The sequence below is a fragment of the Gastrolobium bilobum genome, unplaced genomic scaffold (assembly GCF_033153095.1).
Source record: "Gastrolobium bilobum isolate Gb01-03AN ecotype WA unplaced genomic scaffold, APGP_CSIRO_Gbil_v1 utg1885, whole genome shotgun sequence".
NCBI lineage: Eukaryota > Viridiplantae > Streptophyta > Magnoliopsida > Fabales > Fabaceae > Gastrolobium > Gastrolobium bilobum.
The window spans coordinates 671,042-687,202 of record NW_026899589.1 but is presented as its reverse complement, the minus strand read 5'-3'; the positions used below and the strand labels follow the sequence as shown (position 1 = coordinate 687,202).

The window sequence follows — 16,161 nt, the reverse complement described above, 5'->3', positions numbered from 1 at the left end:
TTATGTTGTTCTTATTTTTCTTTATGATTTGGTATGATGGATCTTGGCTTGTAGGTGATAGTTATCACCATAAGGTTTAGAGGAATTCAAAATTCCAACAATCCTAATTAATTGGCAAGACTTGCCATGGGTAAAATGGATAGCATATCTAAATTGTATAATTTTACGTGAAATAGTAATGAAAGTGTATAAGAAATTATAACCAAATGGTATATATACTACTCATAGTAGTGTGCTTGTGAAATTGTTCGGGGCTTCCCTTTGGGGATTGGATCCTAAGAGGTATAGCTCTTGGAAGTCTCAGGTGGACATCGCTCGGAGTTGGGGCTCATCGGGTGGTCTTTGTGTGCTGACAGCGTGAACCAGCAAATGACGACATTTCTCGTGACATATTGAAGTATTAATAGATTGAGTGGTAATATTCTCAATGTAATGAATATTCTACAACCACCGAGAGGAGTGAGCAAGAAAATTGATGGGTTGCTCTACATTGTTGAGCATAGGTCATGTGAGCAGTAATGAGACAATAAATTAGAATTGTAACATGATATAAAGACTATTAAGAGTTGTGAAATATGTACAGAATTATGAGAAAGATTCTAAATTTAGGTAATAGTTAGAGGTGACAAAGTGGGCGGCCCGCTTCGCTTGGCAGGTTGGCCCGCCAGCCCGAGCTTATTTTACATTGACCCGCATTGACTCGCATATGCCTGCCATCAACCCGCCAAAAAATGAGTCCGTCCCGCTCCGTTTAGTGGGTGAAGCGGGTCGGCTAGCCGAGATGAGCCCGTTTTGCCGGCTCTAGTAATAGTAATTGTGTTATGAATCATGTCAATTGTCAGGTGACTAATCAAAATAAAAAAGTAGACTATCAATTAATTGATTAATGTTAATAAAAGAGTAAATTTTGTGTCATTTAAAATGACGAAAAAATATTTTCTAAAAAAAAAATCTAATAATTATTTCCATGAGAGACCATGTTAGTAATTAAAAAAAAATTTCGAAAATGGATCCTTCCAATTTTTTTTAACATAATCATGTCATTCTAATTTTAACAAACACGTAAAACCAAAAAAAATCTGTAAATGAATGAGATTTAATACCTGATATAACAATATCAAAAAAAGTTATGAGATGCTTGATTTCTTAAAATTCTTCGATTTATTGGAAATAGAAATAATTCTTACGATTGTTGTGTTAGGTAATAGTAACTAACAGTCTCGCAACGATCTCATCTTGCATTCTCCGGGGAAATGGAAACGCCTAGAGAGCGCTAAATTACGCGCAAGATGCGCAGTGCGCACCCCCCTTCTCAAGCTAAGAGTTGGACAGATAAACTAGTTGCTTCGTATAAATTATAATTCATTACCGCTCTTTACTCCTTTCGCTCTCTCCCACTATTGTGGTTTTTCGGGTTGGGTCATTCTTTTCTGGAAAGTTTGATTCCAGTGAGAAAATTGTTTTCCCTGGAATACAAACACTCGCTAATCTCCGATGCGCATCGTTTCCTGCCTCGGTTTTACTTTAATTTGATGAAGATCGTTGATATATGCAGCCCTCTGCGTTTTCCTTGGGATCGACCAATGGATCGCTGCTTCCGGATTTTTCCCTGTCTCGCCGATCCCGGTGCGTTTCAATAATCCTTCCGTAACACTCTGTTTGGTTGCCGAGAAAGCAGAGGCTGTAGTTGATTTAGTACTTGATTTTTTTATTTCCTTTTTGTTTAATGTGTTTTATCCGATTTTGCATACTGAATGGTGAATGCTGTGTAGGACTACTCTAAATTTCATTTTTTCTGAAAATTTTCCGCGATTTTTTCTCTCCTGAATTTTGGTACTGAATTTCAGGTCGAAGGTCTTCCTTGTGCTTGAAGTTCGCCCTAGTGACAATCCATCTGGTTTATGCCGGTGTTCTATTCTTATTTGATGGAGATTTGATAGAAAAGACTAAGAAAGAACCGTGGTAGGTATTCCTTTCCCTCATTGTGTGTTTTGTGTCATTTTTGACAAAATTGAAGCTGCATTTTCTGGATGTTGCTGATTTGCTTGCAGTTCAGTGGGTTTGGTTTAAACTGACTAGCAGTGGCTGAGCCACATACAACGTTGTGGTGACCTCCGTCCGGTCTAAATTTTAACTTATTATATGTAATTGTATAATTAATTATAATTTGGTCCGGATTAAATTTGTAATTTGACTCGGGCTACAATTTGTAATTTGATTCTATGTAAAACTTAAAACATTTTTTGTTAAAGATTTGGGTAAGTTGTATTAGGATATGCGTCTAATTTCCATATTTATAAAATAAATAAATTATTTTTAGTAAAATTAAAAAATATTTAATAAAATTGTAACTTTTCTTAGTGTTGCTTGATCAGCTGTTATGTAATTAATATACTTTAAATTTATTATGATATAAACTAACTACAATTAAGAAAAATAAATACATATATAATTTTTAGCCCGAACTCCACTGGGAGCTCGGCTCCGCCTCTGCTGACTAGTAATTTAGGACTAGTTCAGAAGACATCGTATTGACTGACATGCAATGAATTCTGAGATACAATTGAATTTTTTTTTATATTAGTTCTTACAGATAGGTACACAAGAGAAGATGATTTTTATATTGCGTCTATCAATTGTTCATCGTGTGCATAATATAAAGATGGTGGCACTGTTCCTTCTGAGAAGGACAACTATGCCTTAGTCCAGAGACAGTTTCTGACCTTATCTGACCATATGAATAGCAGAATATGACTTGTTTGGGATGGTCATGACTTTCAATTTTATACCTCTGGTGCTGAATTTTTTCCCATTTTGTATTTCTTTTGAAAAATCATTTAGGTGTGAGCATAATTGTTACCTTGTTTCAAAAGCCAATCTGCCTGACATTGCAATACAGTGCTCCTGCGCTTCATTCAAATAATATCAGCAGTATGATGAAGTCTGAATAAAATATATCACTTTTAGATAAATTTCTAGATATTAAGGAAAAATCTAGTTTAACATAGTATTATGCATATTTGTCTGATTTAGTGCTTCCAAGCAGTTTTAGATGATTGCTATAGTTTTCTGACTTTCTATTCTTTCCTTGCTTTGATGTCAGGTACACTGCTGTATATTTGCTGATGTACATTGTTACTTTAATACAATACTTTGTTACCTCTATTTCCTCTCCAGGGTAACAATTTACTGCCTTAGGATGAAATGAATATTCATTGAAGATAAGGAACTATGATATTTAAATTTATATCTTCCTGATGTGATTTTTTTTCCTTTGCTACTTTTCTATGAACAGTTATGTCCTTGATGCAATGAGGGCTGTTAATGAGAGAAATGTAGTGTACAGAAAGACATCAGAAACATCAAAGTCAGCAATCATTCTTTTCCCTTCTAAAATTTATTATTAGAAAGAAGGATCTGATAACATATGAAGGAAATTTATGTTTTTGGTCTCACCTAACTGTTTATATTCAATTTTCCAATGCTTAAGCAAAGTCAACCAGCTTCGAGCAGAAATGGTAGCTTCATTGTTGCCATGGAAGGAAATCAGACGGGAAGAAATATTTCAGGAAATAATGCAACATCGTGGACAAAGTTGGTGGCATCCTTGTATCCTTCTGGAACATTAGCCAGGTAGATAGGACCGTCTTTGGATCTTTAATTTCATAAACTGTTAGTTTAATATTGATAAAATATTTATGACTCACTTCTCCTTGCAGAACATATACATGCGCCTACTGCAATGTGGAGCAGGTATTATGAATGACATCCTATAATATATTATGTCATCCTATTGTATAAGTCATTTCATTTTTCATTGCTTCTTCAATACATCTGTTGCGGCGGTGTTGCATTCATTTGATGGTATTAGTAGTCAACATTTCATTTTGTACAGAACCATAAGGATGTAAGGAACAAAGTATTGGCCCTGTCATGTCTTGAATTATCTTTGATTATCATCAGATTGTAAATAATATTGCTAACCTTTACCAGATACTACTCCATATCTTGTATCTGTAAAACCATTGTTTGGGTATTGGTTTTCTAATCTAAATTCAGCCTGACCTGTAACAGAGAGCTTGATGTCAATATTGGGTTTTGTTTTATTAGTTTACGACCAAAAGTTATTGTATAATTTCAGTGAAGATTCTAGAATATTTTTTGTCATGCTGGATTGGATGCTTGTACTAGAAGCATGAGAAAGCAATATTTGCATGGACAGATAAATGGTGGATTGAGCTGCACCTTACAAATTGCTTTTCCCTGTGTTTTATTATGACTTTTAGCACATCAGGAGTTCCTTCTTTGTGCAATGAAAACTAGACACCTCTCTTTTGGCCGCTGTCTGTTGGGTTATAAGAATTTAACCTTTTAACTTTGATGATAAATTATTTTGTTGCTGGCCATTATGCAGCCTCCACGGACAAAGCATTGTCATGATTGTGACAAGTGTGTTCTTCAGTTTGATCATCATTGTGTTTGGCTTGGTAACTGCATTGGCCAGGGTAATCATTGTCAATTTTGGTGAGTTAATTATGTTGAAATATGTAACATCATTTGTATTCTGGCATCAAGATTCTTCTATATAAATTTTTTCTGAGTTATCTAATTTTGAGATAAGAATTTTCACTTTTACCAAGAATAAAATTTTAGTTCAATAATATTATTATTTGTAATTCGTATTGAAATTTAGATGAAGGATCAGTGACCTGGAAATGAATTCACCCCAAATTATCAGTAGAGTGTCTTTGTTTGTTTGTTTGTTTCGTAGTCATGAGTCATGACACTTGTTCGAACACTTTTGGTTGCAATATGCAGTTATGCACTCAGTATTCATTTTTCAATGTTGATTATTATATAGATAGCAAGAAATGTATTATCCTTACATCATTTATTTTGACTGGATATGTGCATTTATTTTCTTATTGAGTTATGGTCCTACTAAGTACTGTATGAATTAAATCATGACAGATAGTTTTAAGCTCTTATTATCATTGTTCTAAGCTTTTAATTTTATTTATTTTTTGAGTTTATGCATTGTAGTTTACTACTTTGCTTGAACACTTAAAGATTTTTTTATGAATGAGATTTTTTTATAGCTTATTTTAAGAAATATTATATATCTTGGTGAAGATTTTGGGTATGTTCTCCATAATCAATAAGTTGTCAGCCTCGTACTAGGAAGTTACTTATTTGATCAGTTTCACATATATCTTAGTATAAATATATTTCTCTCACTACAAATTTTTCTTACTTCATGTCAAAATACTTTAGGTGGTACCTTTGTGAAGAGACAGCACTGTCCCTCTGGACTGGCGTCTTGTATATTTCATACTTGAAGGCACACATTACAAGGGTTTGGTATGATATCTTATGAGTTACTTAGGAGGAATGTTGAAACTTCTGGACTTGTTGAAATGAAAATGATGTCATATCTTCATTAATCAAATCCTTACTACTTAAATTTATATATTATATATATATATATATATATATATATATGGACAAAAATCAGTTGAACTAATATTGGTAATGATTGTATAAATTTTCTTTCTCAATCCTACTTATTTAGTTTATTGTGAGATCTGCCAAAAACTAAAGGAAAAAAGCCCAATGCTCTTTCAATCTGTAACTTTTTTTGAAATCTGAAATTAGATCTTAATTTTATGATGCTGTCAGGTGGCAGGATGCGATCATAATACTACTCTTGATCGCTCTATCAATTTGTCTTATCTTTCTGCTTCTCCTACTGTTATTTCATAGGTAATCCTTGTAATTACCATTGTTACCATTATTTGATTTTGATGTGTGCGAAATATGAAATATTGCTGTCTATGTGATTCTCTGTGTTCCACGTACTAAGTGCTATACATTTTGGTAATTTGGTTTGTATTTTTGAACTTTTTCATTCCATCTTTAAGCTACAATATTGCGACAATACCAAACATTGTGCCAAGGTTCCCCCTGTGGATCAATCTGGACCATAAAATATTTGCTTTAAGGGGTTAAACTTAAATATATTACTCTTGGCCTTGAGAATTCAATTTATGATATTTAGGAGGTTTTGAGAGGCAAATTTTGCCGATCTCAGCCTTTTACCTTAACATCAACATCAACATCAACAACACCTTTATCCCAAATTAATTGGGGTCGGTGGTAGATGAACCCACATGAAAGATACAAAACGGTTGAAAAAAAGTTAAAAAAAAAAAAAAAAAAAGCCAAAAAAAAATAAAAAATATAAACAAATAAAATAAAAATATAAAATAAGATAAAATAAAATAACAATATATGTATATATAAATAAATAAAAGTAAAAAAGAAAGGGACAAGAAGAAGTGGGGGAAATGAAGGGGAAAAGGACTAAAAAGGGACCATCTGGAACATAGGAATAACAACGGGTCTAACCCTCCACCATACTTATAGCTTTTCTCCATTCCGTTCTAAGACATACTGTCCGCCAATCTATATCCCACTCCATTAAATCTTGTTTTACTACTTTGAATTTTTAAAATAGGTAAAAGGCTGGGATCTCAGCCTTTTACCTATTTTAAAAATTCAAAGTTAAGAAGAAATGACTATTGACTAGAAAGAATGTGCAAAGTGATTGAAAGTAGGATGCATTGTGGAATGACTTATTGGTTTATGAGTTGTTGAATGAGTTTGCTATCATTTAAATCTACTCTAAATCTTAGAAGTTATGTTCTTCCAATGTAACATTATGAAAAACAAAGTGTTGACGTTGTGCTTCCTCTTTTAGACTCTGGTCATTTGTCTCCACCACATTGACTATATTGTTTCCCGGTTCAAGACAGTAAGAGCTTCACTGCTTTTTTATCTTCTCTGCAGTTATCTTATTCTGACAAATCAGACTACCTATGAACTTGTAAGGAGAAGACGGATTAATTATCTAAGGTTAGATAAGTTAGTCTAATGGTGTTTTTCTATTATTTCATATTTTTATCTTTAGATAAGTAAGTTTCCTGATTTTGTATATTATTTCATATTTTTACCTTAAATCATTTAAAGATAACATTTTCATAGAACATGATTCTTGTTTTGGGTGCTGTAAACTTGTATAACTTTTAATGTATCGGCAAGATGTATGCTGATGTGATGGTAAATGGTTAGATATCAGTTTTTTTTTTTTTTTTTGGCAACTAAGTTTTTGGGATATCTCTAGTAAGCACATTTCACTAATCTGCAGGGCGATTCCAGAAAGAGTGCATCCATTTAGTAAAGGAGTTTGTAGAAATTTATACAACTTCTGCTGTGCAAGGAGCAGCGTATACAGTATGGAACCACTACCTACCCCTCAACAGATAGAGGAAAATTCAAGGCCGTACACATGCTTGGATACTGTAACTTGTCGATGTTGCTGATGGTTTTTGTACAAGAGTTTTCCTCCAACAGTTTGTGAGAACACTGAAGTATGATAATGCTGCCGTTTGCTTAGATGGGTAGATGTAAACTTTAGGCTATTTGCTATTATGATTTTTGTTATTCATTCTTTGCTAAATTTTGGAGGTTGATGTTTCTAGCTTCATGTACAGTTGCAGTGCTAGTGTGTTCTTTTGCCTTTATACTTTATTAGTTTGTAGACCTGGGTATCTGGCTATTATCAAACTGACTCTCCTCATGGAACACAAGCGTCAATAGAGTATTTAAGTTTGCGCGCAGTGGCGGCGCATCGTTAATGTCATGGGAGGCGTTGGCTTCCTTAACATTTGTTAATATTATTTTACCCCCACGTACATATTTTCAACGTATCTAGCTGCGGCCCTGGTTGTGCGCACTTGATGTGGCAGCCTTTGCATTCTTGCTTATGTTATATCTATGAAGTGTTCAAGTAGTCGAGTGGTCAACACGCTCATGGAAGGCATGTATTGGAATATCACGAGTTTCTGTGTTTCCGTACCTCAAAAAGAGAATAGCAATTGCTACTATTTGATCGTAGAATTCGGTTTAGGTCTTCCTGGAACGATAGCACTCATCATACTGTTAATTTTGCCTTGAAAGAAGGGGAAAAAAATAGTGAAAATAGTTACCTAGCTGGTCTCGTAGCGTTAAACTGTGTTTGTTAAATGTCTGTTATATTTCAGCATTTTTTTACGTTCTTTCTGTTATTGGGAAACTAATTAAGCTGACTTTTCTTTCCGTTGCTGTGTAGAACCGGTGAAGCAGCATGTACCAAGCTTCGCGCAGAAATTAAACGGTAGTACCAATTTCTTTCCTTGCTTTGGTGAGCTTGCGTATGGTGATGCCACGTCATCGAATATTTGACACGTTATACATTTGAAAATGAGTTGGCGGCATTATGAGTGTTAGCTTTTAGGCATTTGGTAGAATAATTTTTATTTTATTTTATTTGGGAATCATGATTTTAAAGAATATGGTGGAAAAATGTGTTTCCCGGATATGTTATCAAAAATTGTTTGGTATGTTAAAATATTTTCGGAAATGTTAAGTTAATTTTCTTAATTCTATATTTTGTTGTGTTAATTTTTTTTTTGCCATGAGAATCCTAAAATATCACTTCCTAAATGGTATTTTCAAAAAAATTTATATAAAATAAAATTTCGAAAAAATCAGATTCTTTTGAAAAAATTTAAAATTTTTATTTCAAGTATGGATAAATAAGATTATCAATTTCAATTTCTCATGAATCCTAAATTTTTTCCCTACCAAACAGCCCTTTAAGCTAATCAATCCGTGTAGACACAATCGCGGTACATAACAAAATTAGAGATTACAAGGCTGTCAGCATTCCATGATCATAATGATTCTGTAATTATCACCAATCGAGTCGAGATATGGTTGCATAAGCTAGCTTGGCCTTACATCGCAGGGTTGCTGGCAAGATATAGCAAAATGATGCCTGCGGATTTAAGAAAACGAAACTGTGGGGAGATATTGACTGGTAGGAGTCTCCTATTTTATTTTTTTCTCAATTCACGAGCCCGACTGGTTTTCCTTTTTGCTATGCTTCTTGTATAAGCTTTAGGGGGCGTTTGGTTGAGGAGAAATATTATGAATGATAGGGAAATGTTATGTATAGGAAAATAGGTGGGAAGTGAAATTGGTAGGAAAATGTAAGAAAAGTTGTTTGGTTGGAAAAAAATTTACAAGAAAAATTAGGTAGCTTTTGTAAAGTCAATGTTTGGCTGTAGATGAGAAAATGCGTGCGAGTTTACAAAATTAACCCTAACTTTATCAATTTTTGAACGTCCATATAATTTTTATAAAAAAGGAAGTTTGTGTTTACAAGGGGTATGCTGGTCCTTTTTAAGTATGCACAGCAGGCAAATGTGGAGGTTTTCTACAATACCACCCCTCAAAATGGCAACTTTGGCCAGCAAGTTGAGCACAAATACATAGATAAATGAGAATCACTGCAATCACAATTAGCTACATAAGTCAGCAAATCCAACTGGACAAACGAAAGTTTCTTACTTTCCCACTTCTCATTTATCTATCTTGAGAATCCTAGAACCAAAGAGCCCCTTAAAGTGTTCTTATCGTCTTACGTGTTGAGGGTACACATTTTCTTTTGGGCACAACGAAAATCAAATTTAAGACTTTGACCGAAATTCTTACCTGCCTCGACCGTCCGAGAAATATTCGAATTCGGTAAGTAGATATTTCAGTGTTAAAATTTCACATAATTTTGTGGGGAGATGATTTTAAATAATATAATTTTATGTTATTTTAATGAAATTACTTCGTGTTGATTTATTTTTAGTATTTTTTTATATTTTTTCTTTTTTATAAAATTATAAAGAAAAAAAAGTAGAGGAAAGAGAATGCAAAAATATATCAAAATCAAGTAATTTTATTAAAAATAATACAAAGTTGCGTCATTTAAAAATGACAAACACATTTTTTCCAATTTTGTCATATAAATTTTTTAAGAAATAGATATAAAGAAATTTTAACATGCGATTTTATTACCATTAAATCAAAGAAAAGGATGGAATAAAAATGAAAAACATTGTGTAATTGAATAGAAGGAAAATCTTGGTAGCCTATTTGTCTCCGCCCACTTCACACGAGTTGTTGGCTGCCTATTAGGAGGAGGAGTTCGTTAGATTTGTTAGAATAAAGATTTACTAATATGTATCACATCCCTTTTCTATGCCATAAATGAACCCTCACGAGATTGGAATAGATCGTACCAACACGAAATCAAACTACCCACCATAGCTTTGGAATTTGGATTGGCCATGATGTTCATTTCTTAAAGCACCCTCTTTTTAAATGTTGTGTTTTTCAGAATTTGCTTTGACAATGCGACTCTATTATTGGGCTGCTTGAGCACGACTATCCCAACCCAACTTCCAGAACAAGAAAATTTATACAACCTTACATTTATATTTTTCTTTTCGTGGTAGTGTGATATTTGCACGTCATAAATTTTACACCACCATCACACTTTTCTAGTTTGGGAAGGAAAAGATAAAGAAAGTATGTGTTAAAATATCTGTTTTGTTGTTTTATTATTTAAAAAGAAAGCAGAATAAGAATAATGTAAAAATAAAATAAAATAAAATTTGATGCTCAAATATCATAATTGTTTTTCCATTCGAAAAATCAGCATACACTACAAAGTACAAACTGCTGTAACAATTTTGCATTTCTAAAAAGAAAACGACAACCTCAGCAATCATCTTCCTAATTTCCTCCAAATATAATTTCCCTAGTAGTTCTTAATTTCCTTTTCTGTGAGACTACTGAGGATTGAAAAAGCTTATATTAACACCAGTATCAACAATAACATATATACTAGCTGTAATCAATATGACACTCAGGCCCATCCCCAATGTCCCCAAGAACCAATTGAGACACCACATCAAACTATACTTCTTTGGCTTCTTAACCTTGAGCCACATAAAACAAGGGTACGACAATGTCACCGGCAATGCAACTCCTCCAATTAAACCAGCAAGCCTCGACAAAAATGGAATAGCCACTCCAATGAAGAAGCATAGAAACCCAAAGAAGACCCGAAAAATTAACCGGAGCCACCACGGACATTGCTTCTTCATTCTTCTCGTGTATTGTGATTCCATGTCATCAAAAGCTGGCATGCCATAGATTTGAAATGAACACAAACCATTCACTACTACAAAAATGCTTGTTAACCCAAGCACAAATCTTGACACATCACGAGAGTGAAATTGGTATAGGGCTGTGAGCATTCCTCCATTTGCAGGAATCTGTAAATTCCGGGTCATATATAAATTATAATGTATGGTACACCATAAGACAAGTCCAACCAAATCAGTATGTTCATTTGACCCCTTTTTTTTTTGTAAAATTCATTTTTGGGGAAGGATCTGTTTATAATTTTTTTTTTACAACTTATAATAAGTATGACAGTCATACACTCTTGATTGAAGTATGACCGGTCGTACTTAATGTAGTTTATAAGAGTTTATAAACAAAAAATTTGTAAGTATAATCTGCCCCTTCATTTTTACCCTTTTTAGTTCCAAATATGATGCATACCAGTTGGCCATAAGCCCAATAGCCACCAATGGCTAAGGGAAATAAGCATGCAGCAATGAGCGTGTAAGCAACCTTGACTCCTTTCCACATGGGTACGTGTGATGGATGCTTCTCGCTTGAAGGCATAGTGGCCTACAACAAAGAACATAAACGTTTAAAAATCAAGATGATGACATATTTGAAGAATATATTGACCATTTAACGAGAAATAATTTTTTTTTTTTTAACTTGACTAATTTTATGTTTTGAATCTCCCAAAGAAAAAAAGAAAGAGATGGGGGAATCTTAAAATTGAGTGGTGGGGACTTGCTTATCATTAAGTTACACCCAATTAAATATCTGAAGTTTAGCTCAAGTTATTGAAAAATTGAGATTTGAATCGTGGTGGTTAAAATTGCTATCCTTATCTTTTTTCCAACTCCTCTAACGTCATTCTGGACTAATGCAATAGCAAAGTGAAGATAAAGTCATCCACTAACTTCAATGTTGTATGCCTGACCCAGCCTGTATTGAAGTTTTTCAACATCTTTCAACTTTAAATGCGATCTATATTGTCAACTTAGCAATGTACACATCTCATTATTAAAAAGTCAAAGATAAAAAAACAGCAAAGAAACTTCAAATTGGCATTTCAATTTTCAACTAACAAGACTCTGACAAGTGAACAAGTACCCAACAGATAAATCAACCACAATTTATTATTCTGTTCATTTTTCTTATAATTTCAGTGAAAAAAACATTTATTAGGTGGTGGTTAATAAACTTAAAGGAATAGAAAATTATGATCACACACCTGTATTTCAAGGATGAGATTGTGGCCCCTAAAAGCAAAGGCAATAATACCAAGTGCATTAAGCACACTAAAAGCAGTTTGAACACTGCTCCCAGTCCTGATTGGATTATAGTTCACCCCTGGCAGGGAACCCTGTGCTACAGAGACCACCCAAATGGAGGTACAATACCCTATGGCAGTGACAGCTCCAATGAGTGATACCCCAGCAATAGAGTTCAAGTTGGGTAACTGTGATAGCACCACAGCTGCACATGTAAACACAAGGTACCATTCCACAGTGGTCATAGGTTTAGCAGTGCATGAGTCACCACATACCACTTGATAGAATGTCCTTGCTGTGGATCCTCCTATTATGATCAATGTTGTGCATGTCCCAGCTGATAGGTACAAGAATGGAAATAAGGCTAGCAATTTCCCCAGTTTCTCACCTGCCACACACACCATTCCAACACTATTATCAGTTAGGAAATGGTTTTTTCATATCAATTATTTTACTTACACCCCTTTGATCTACACATTCCTATTTAAAAAAGAAATAGAGAAAAAGTGTGTATTATATAAATATATTTCTCTTATTTTATTATTAATAAAAAATAGTGTAAAATAAGATAAAGTGTACTTTGTTTCTTTGAATATTTTCTTTAAGTCAATTTAAAAATATTAATGTGCAATTTCGTTTTCTACTTATTTTTAAAAAAAATTAACATTTTTAATAATTTACTTAAAAATAATAAAGAGTTGATTTGATATACTCATCATAGTTTTAATTATTTGTATTTGATATACTCATAATAATTTTCTTTGTCGATAATTTGCGGATCAAATATAAAATTCTTTTTAATATTTAATATTTTGTTGTTTGCAACTATAATTTATAGTACTTTATAGTATTTTTTTTTTTTTTTAAGCACAAAACTCACATTCTCTAATACTAGTTGGAAAGATGAATCTCAATACATCTTGATCAATTTCGTGTGATTTAGAAAAAAAATAATTACTTTTATGTTTATGGTTAAAGTATATACTTTTTAAAAAAATAAAATAAAAAAAATCTTATTTAATTTACACAAAAGTTTCTGTTACTTATCAGCTCTCAAAAGTTATTGAAATTTTGGAAAAATCATACCGAATGTAGCATAGCAGAGTTGAAGGTATCGGCTGTAGCGAATACCATTCTCCACCGACTCGTGAAGATGGACGAGCAACCATAAGGTATAAAGCTGCCATATGAACGCTATAGTCAAACTTATTATTCCCCATGTCCTGAAACAGATCACAAATTTCATTATTAAATGTACAGAAGGCTAAAACAAAAACAAATAAAAATAAAATTTTAGGCGTTTATTATTTTATTTGAAATAAAATAATTGAGTTTAGAAAAGAAGCATGCCATATAACGTTCATCTCGCACAAATCTAGGCTTGTAGCAATATGTTATTGTTTTTAATAAATAACTAAATAAATAAAACACCGTGGCATCAATTGTTTTTTATTATACATCCTACCCCATTATCTTATTGCTATTGTTGTTGTTTCAGTTTAGTCCATTACGCAATATGCACGTCCAACAAAATTTTATATCTTGGTTAATTTGGTCATGAGTAATAAAAATTTAGCGTTTCATGCTATTATCTAGTTATTTTTTAGTTAGTATTTATATTATTTTAAAAATCAAATAAATCATTTTCCAAAATAAACAAATAAAGTGTAATTTATTTTGGTACTATTATTTTCTTTTTTAACAAAACAAAGTAACTAAAAAAATTAGTGCAAAGATGAGGAAAAGAAAGAGATTCAAACACGAAACATATGAACTGAAGACCTACCAACCAAGAACAGTGAAGGCCACAGGGAGAACAAGAGCCTGAATTCCAATCCCAGAACAAAGAGTATGAAAAGCAGCATAGTATTTGTTACCATTCCTTGACTCAGTGATTGGAAGCCAAGCATCGTGAGGATCAAGCTTTGTGAGCCTCAAAGCTTTCCTCACAGGGCTTCCCAAAGGGGTAATAAACCTTGGAGTCAAAGAGATTCTTGGGGTTCTTGGAGTCTTTGGAGTCTTAATTTTTGGATGTGGTGCATCTTCATTCTCTGATTGAAGAAGGGGTGACCTTGTTAGAGACGGTGAGTGAAGCTGAGAGGGTGGACATGACACTGGTGGCGATGACACATTAATAGGTGTTCCCATCACTGAAGCTGTTCTCGGCGTTATTGGTGCCGACCTTATTTCCTTAGCTTCAGCCATGTTCACCCCTCTTGTCTATTATATGCACCTTGTGTATTTGTCTTGCACTTTCTATCAAATATTTGATGTATATATATAGGTGGGTGTGGAATAATATACAATATAAGAAGGGGGAATCATAATATTTCCACATTACTTTTTTGACAATATAAAATTCTCAACCATCATGCATAAAATACTAATCTTTGTGCAGGCTTTTAATAAAAATTATATTAATAATGAAATGATGGACAAAACTCGTTTTCAAAAGATATATGGTCAATCTAATAAGCATGCAAAATTATGACTCAAACTAGGTATATAGAGACGTAGCAGTAGAGGTGTTCATCAATCGATCCAAACCGATTAAAACCGCGAAAACCGAACCGAAAAACCGATAATCGAATAAACCGAAAACCGAAAAACCAAAAACCGAAAAAAAACTGTAAATTTTAATTGGATTGGATCGGTTTTCGGATGGGTTGATAAAAACCGATCCAATCCAAACCGATCCAATATATTAATTCTCCTCTACCTACTTGGTCCTTTTCCTAATTATATTCCAAAAATTTCTAAACCCATGACCTATTAACTCATCAACTAAACCCAAGAAAAAATTTAGTCACGTCTCATCAACTATAGTATTGTTTATTGATATTTTTGTATTTCGATTTTTTTTTTTTTGCAAAGCCAATATATACAAAAGATGTTATTTGCACAATAATCATGAAACTAATTTTAGGATATTCAAAAAACCGAAAATCGATTCAATCCAAACCGAAAAAAATTGGATTGGATCGGATCGGATTTGAAAAAAAATCTAAACTGAATGGATGATTAAATGATCAAACCGAAGAGATTGGATCGGATAAATTTTACTTCCAAAACCGATCCAATCCAGACCACGAACACCCCTACGTAGGAGGGGGTTCACACTAACATGCATTTAAGTATTTAGGAGACTTTGTGTGACCATGCTGGATTAAAATAACTAGCTTTTGGTTGGTGAACATGCATTATTTTCAACAATGAGTTTGACCAATAACAAAATGGCCGCCAATCTATCCTAGTTGTGACTATCAAGTAATTAATATGATAAAAATCTAAACTTCCACTTACGCTTACAACTTTAGAATTGATTTTTTCAAGGTCTTGGACCCTCGGTTAAATAATTTTGGTATAGCACTAACATTTACATTACTCCATGTCGTTATTTTCTTTAGTCAAGAAATTAATGCTGTCTGTACCTTAATCAATCTCCTTCAGCACTAAAAAAATGCATTTTATTTAAATAAACACAGCTCTTGGTCAATAAAAAGCACCTAATGGGAAATGCGAATTTCAACTCTCAACTACCGTGTGTTGGTGACGTGGTGGTGGCTGATGATAACTGATAAGCGTTGCACATGAAATATTGGTAAAAGAAGGGGCAAAACTGAAAACTGAAATAGCAAAAAAACAAGGGAAAAAAATAATCGAAATATATAAAATAAATTGACTACATGCATATTGACTAAGAAAGGTGTTCCCTTTCCCGGACTGTTAGCCACGATGAAATTTAATTGGATTGTTAGAAATGTATGTAGGACAACATAGAATATATTTGAAATATGAACAGGTGCTCCGTATTCCGGAA

General features: G+C 33.2%; 2 protein-coding genes across 4 annotated transcripts; one reads left to right on the top strand and one right to left on the bottom strand.

Annotated features, from left to right (window-relative positions):
• Positions 1-1,224: 1,224 nt before the first annotated feature.
• Positions 1,225-8,455, top strand: LOC133291749 (protein S-acyltransferase 10). 3 transcript variants are annotated; one of them, XR_009748833.1, is made up of 12 exons: positions 1,225-1,626; positions 1,848-1,962; positions 3,104-3,178; positions 3,296-3,367; positions 3,496-3,633; positions 3,720-3,753; positions 4,415-4,524; positions 5,275-5,361; positions 5,680-5,763; positions 6,850-6,915; positions 7,208-7,460; positions 8,171-8,455. XR_009748833.1 is itself a non-coding variant. In XM_061490061.1 (12 exons), exons 1-11 carry the CDS (start codon positions 1,533-1,535, stop codon positions 7,380-7,382), a joined length of 1,050 nt encoding a protein of 349 aa, XP_061346045.1. In that variant the 5' UTR covers positions 1,225-1,532; the 3' UTR covers positions 7,383-7,430; positions 8,171-8,455. The 3 variants fall into 3 exon arrangements, 2 of the variants coding, with proteins under 2 accessions (XP_061346045.1, XP_061346044.1); XM_061490061.1 differs by having other exon boundaries at positions 7,208-7,430; XM_061490060.1 differs by lacking the exon at positions 8,171-8,455 and having other exon boundaries at positions 7,208-8,163.
• Positions 8,456-10,561: 2,106 nt separating this feature from the next.
• LOC133291771 (lysine histidine transporter-like 8) lies at positions 10,562-14,575 on the bottom strand. The gene is made up of 5 exons (XM_061490096.1): positions 14,128-14,575; positions 13,428-13,564; positions 12,302-12,729; positions 11,509-11,640; positions 10,562-11,216 (listed from the first exon to the last, which is right to left on the bottom strand). The coding sequence occupies exons 1-5, from the start codon at positions 14,544-14,546 to the stop codon at positions 10,728-10,730; spliced, it is 1,605 nt and encodes a 534-aa protein (XP_061346080.1). The 5' UTR covers positions 14,547-14,575; the 3' UTR covers positions 10,562-10,727.
• Positions 14,576-16,161: the final 1,586 nt, after the last annotated feature.

Excerpts from the sequence above, each read along its gene's own strand:
- LOC133291749 (XM_061490061.1), top strand. The coding sequence starts at position 1,533 with ATGAAGATCGTTGATATATGCAGCCCTCTGCGTTTTCCTTGGGATCGA. Across the intron at positions 4,525-5,274 it reads GGTAATCATTGTCAATTTTG|GTGGTACCTTTGTGAAGAGA; the intron begins GTGAGTTAATTA and ends AAAATACTTTAG. Across the intron at positions 6,916-7,207 it reads AGACGGATTAATTATCTAAG|GGCGATTCCAGAAAGAGTGC; the intron begins GTTAGATAAGTT and ends ACTAATCTGCAG.
- LOC133291771 (XM_061490096.1), bottom strand. The coding sequence starts at position 14,546 with ATGGCTGAAGCTAAGGAAATAAGGTCGGCACCAATAACGCCGAGAACA. Across the intron at positions 13,565-14,127 it reads GCCTTCACTGTTCTTGGTTG|GACATGGGGAATAATAAGTT; the intron begins GTAGGTCTTCAG and ends GATCTGTTTCAG. Across the intron at positions 12,730-13,427 it reads ACTCTGCTATGCTACATTCG|GTGAGAAACTGGGGAAATTG; the intron begins GTATGATTTTTC and ends TGTGTGTGGCAG.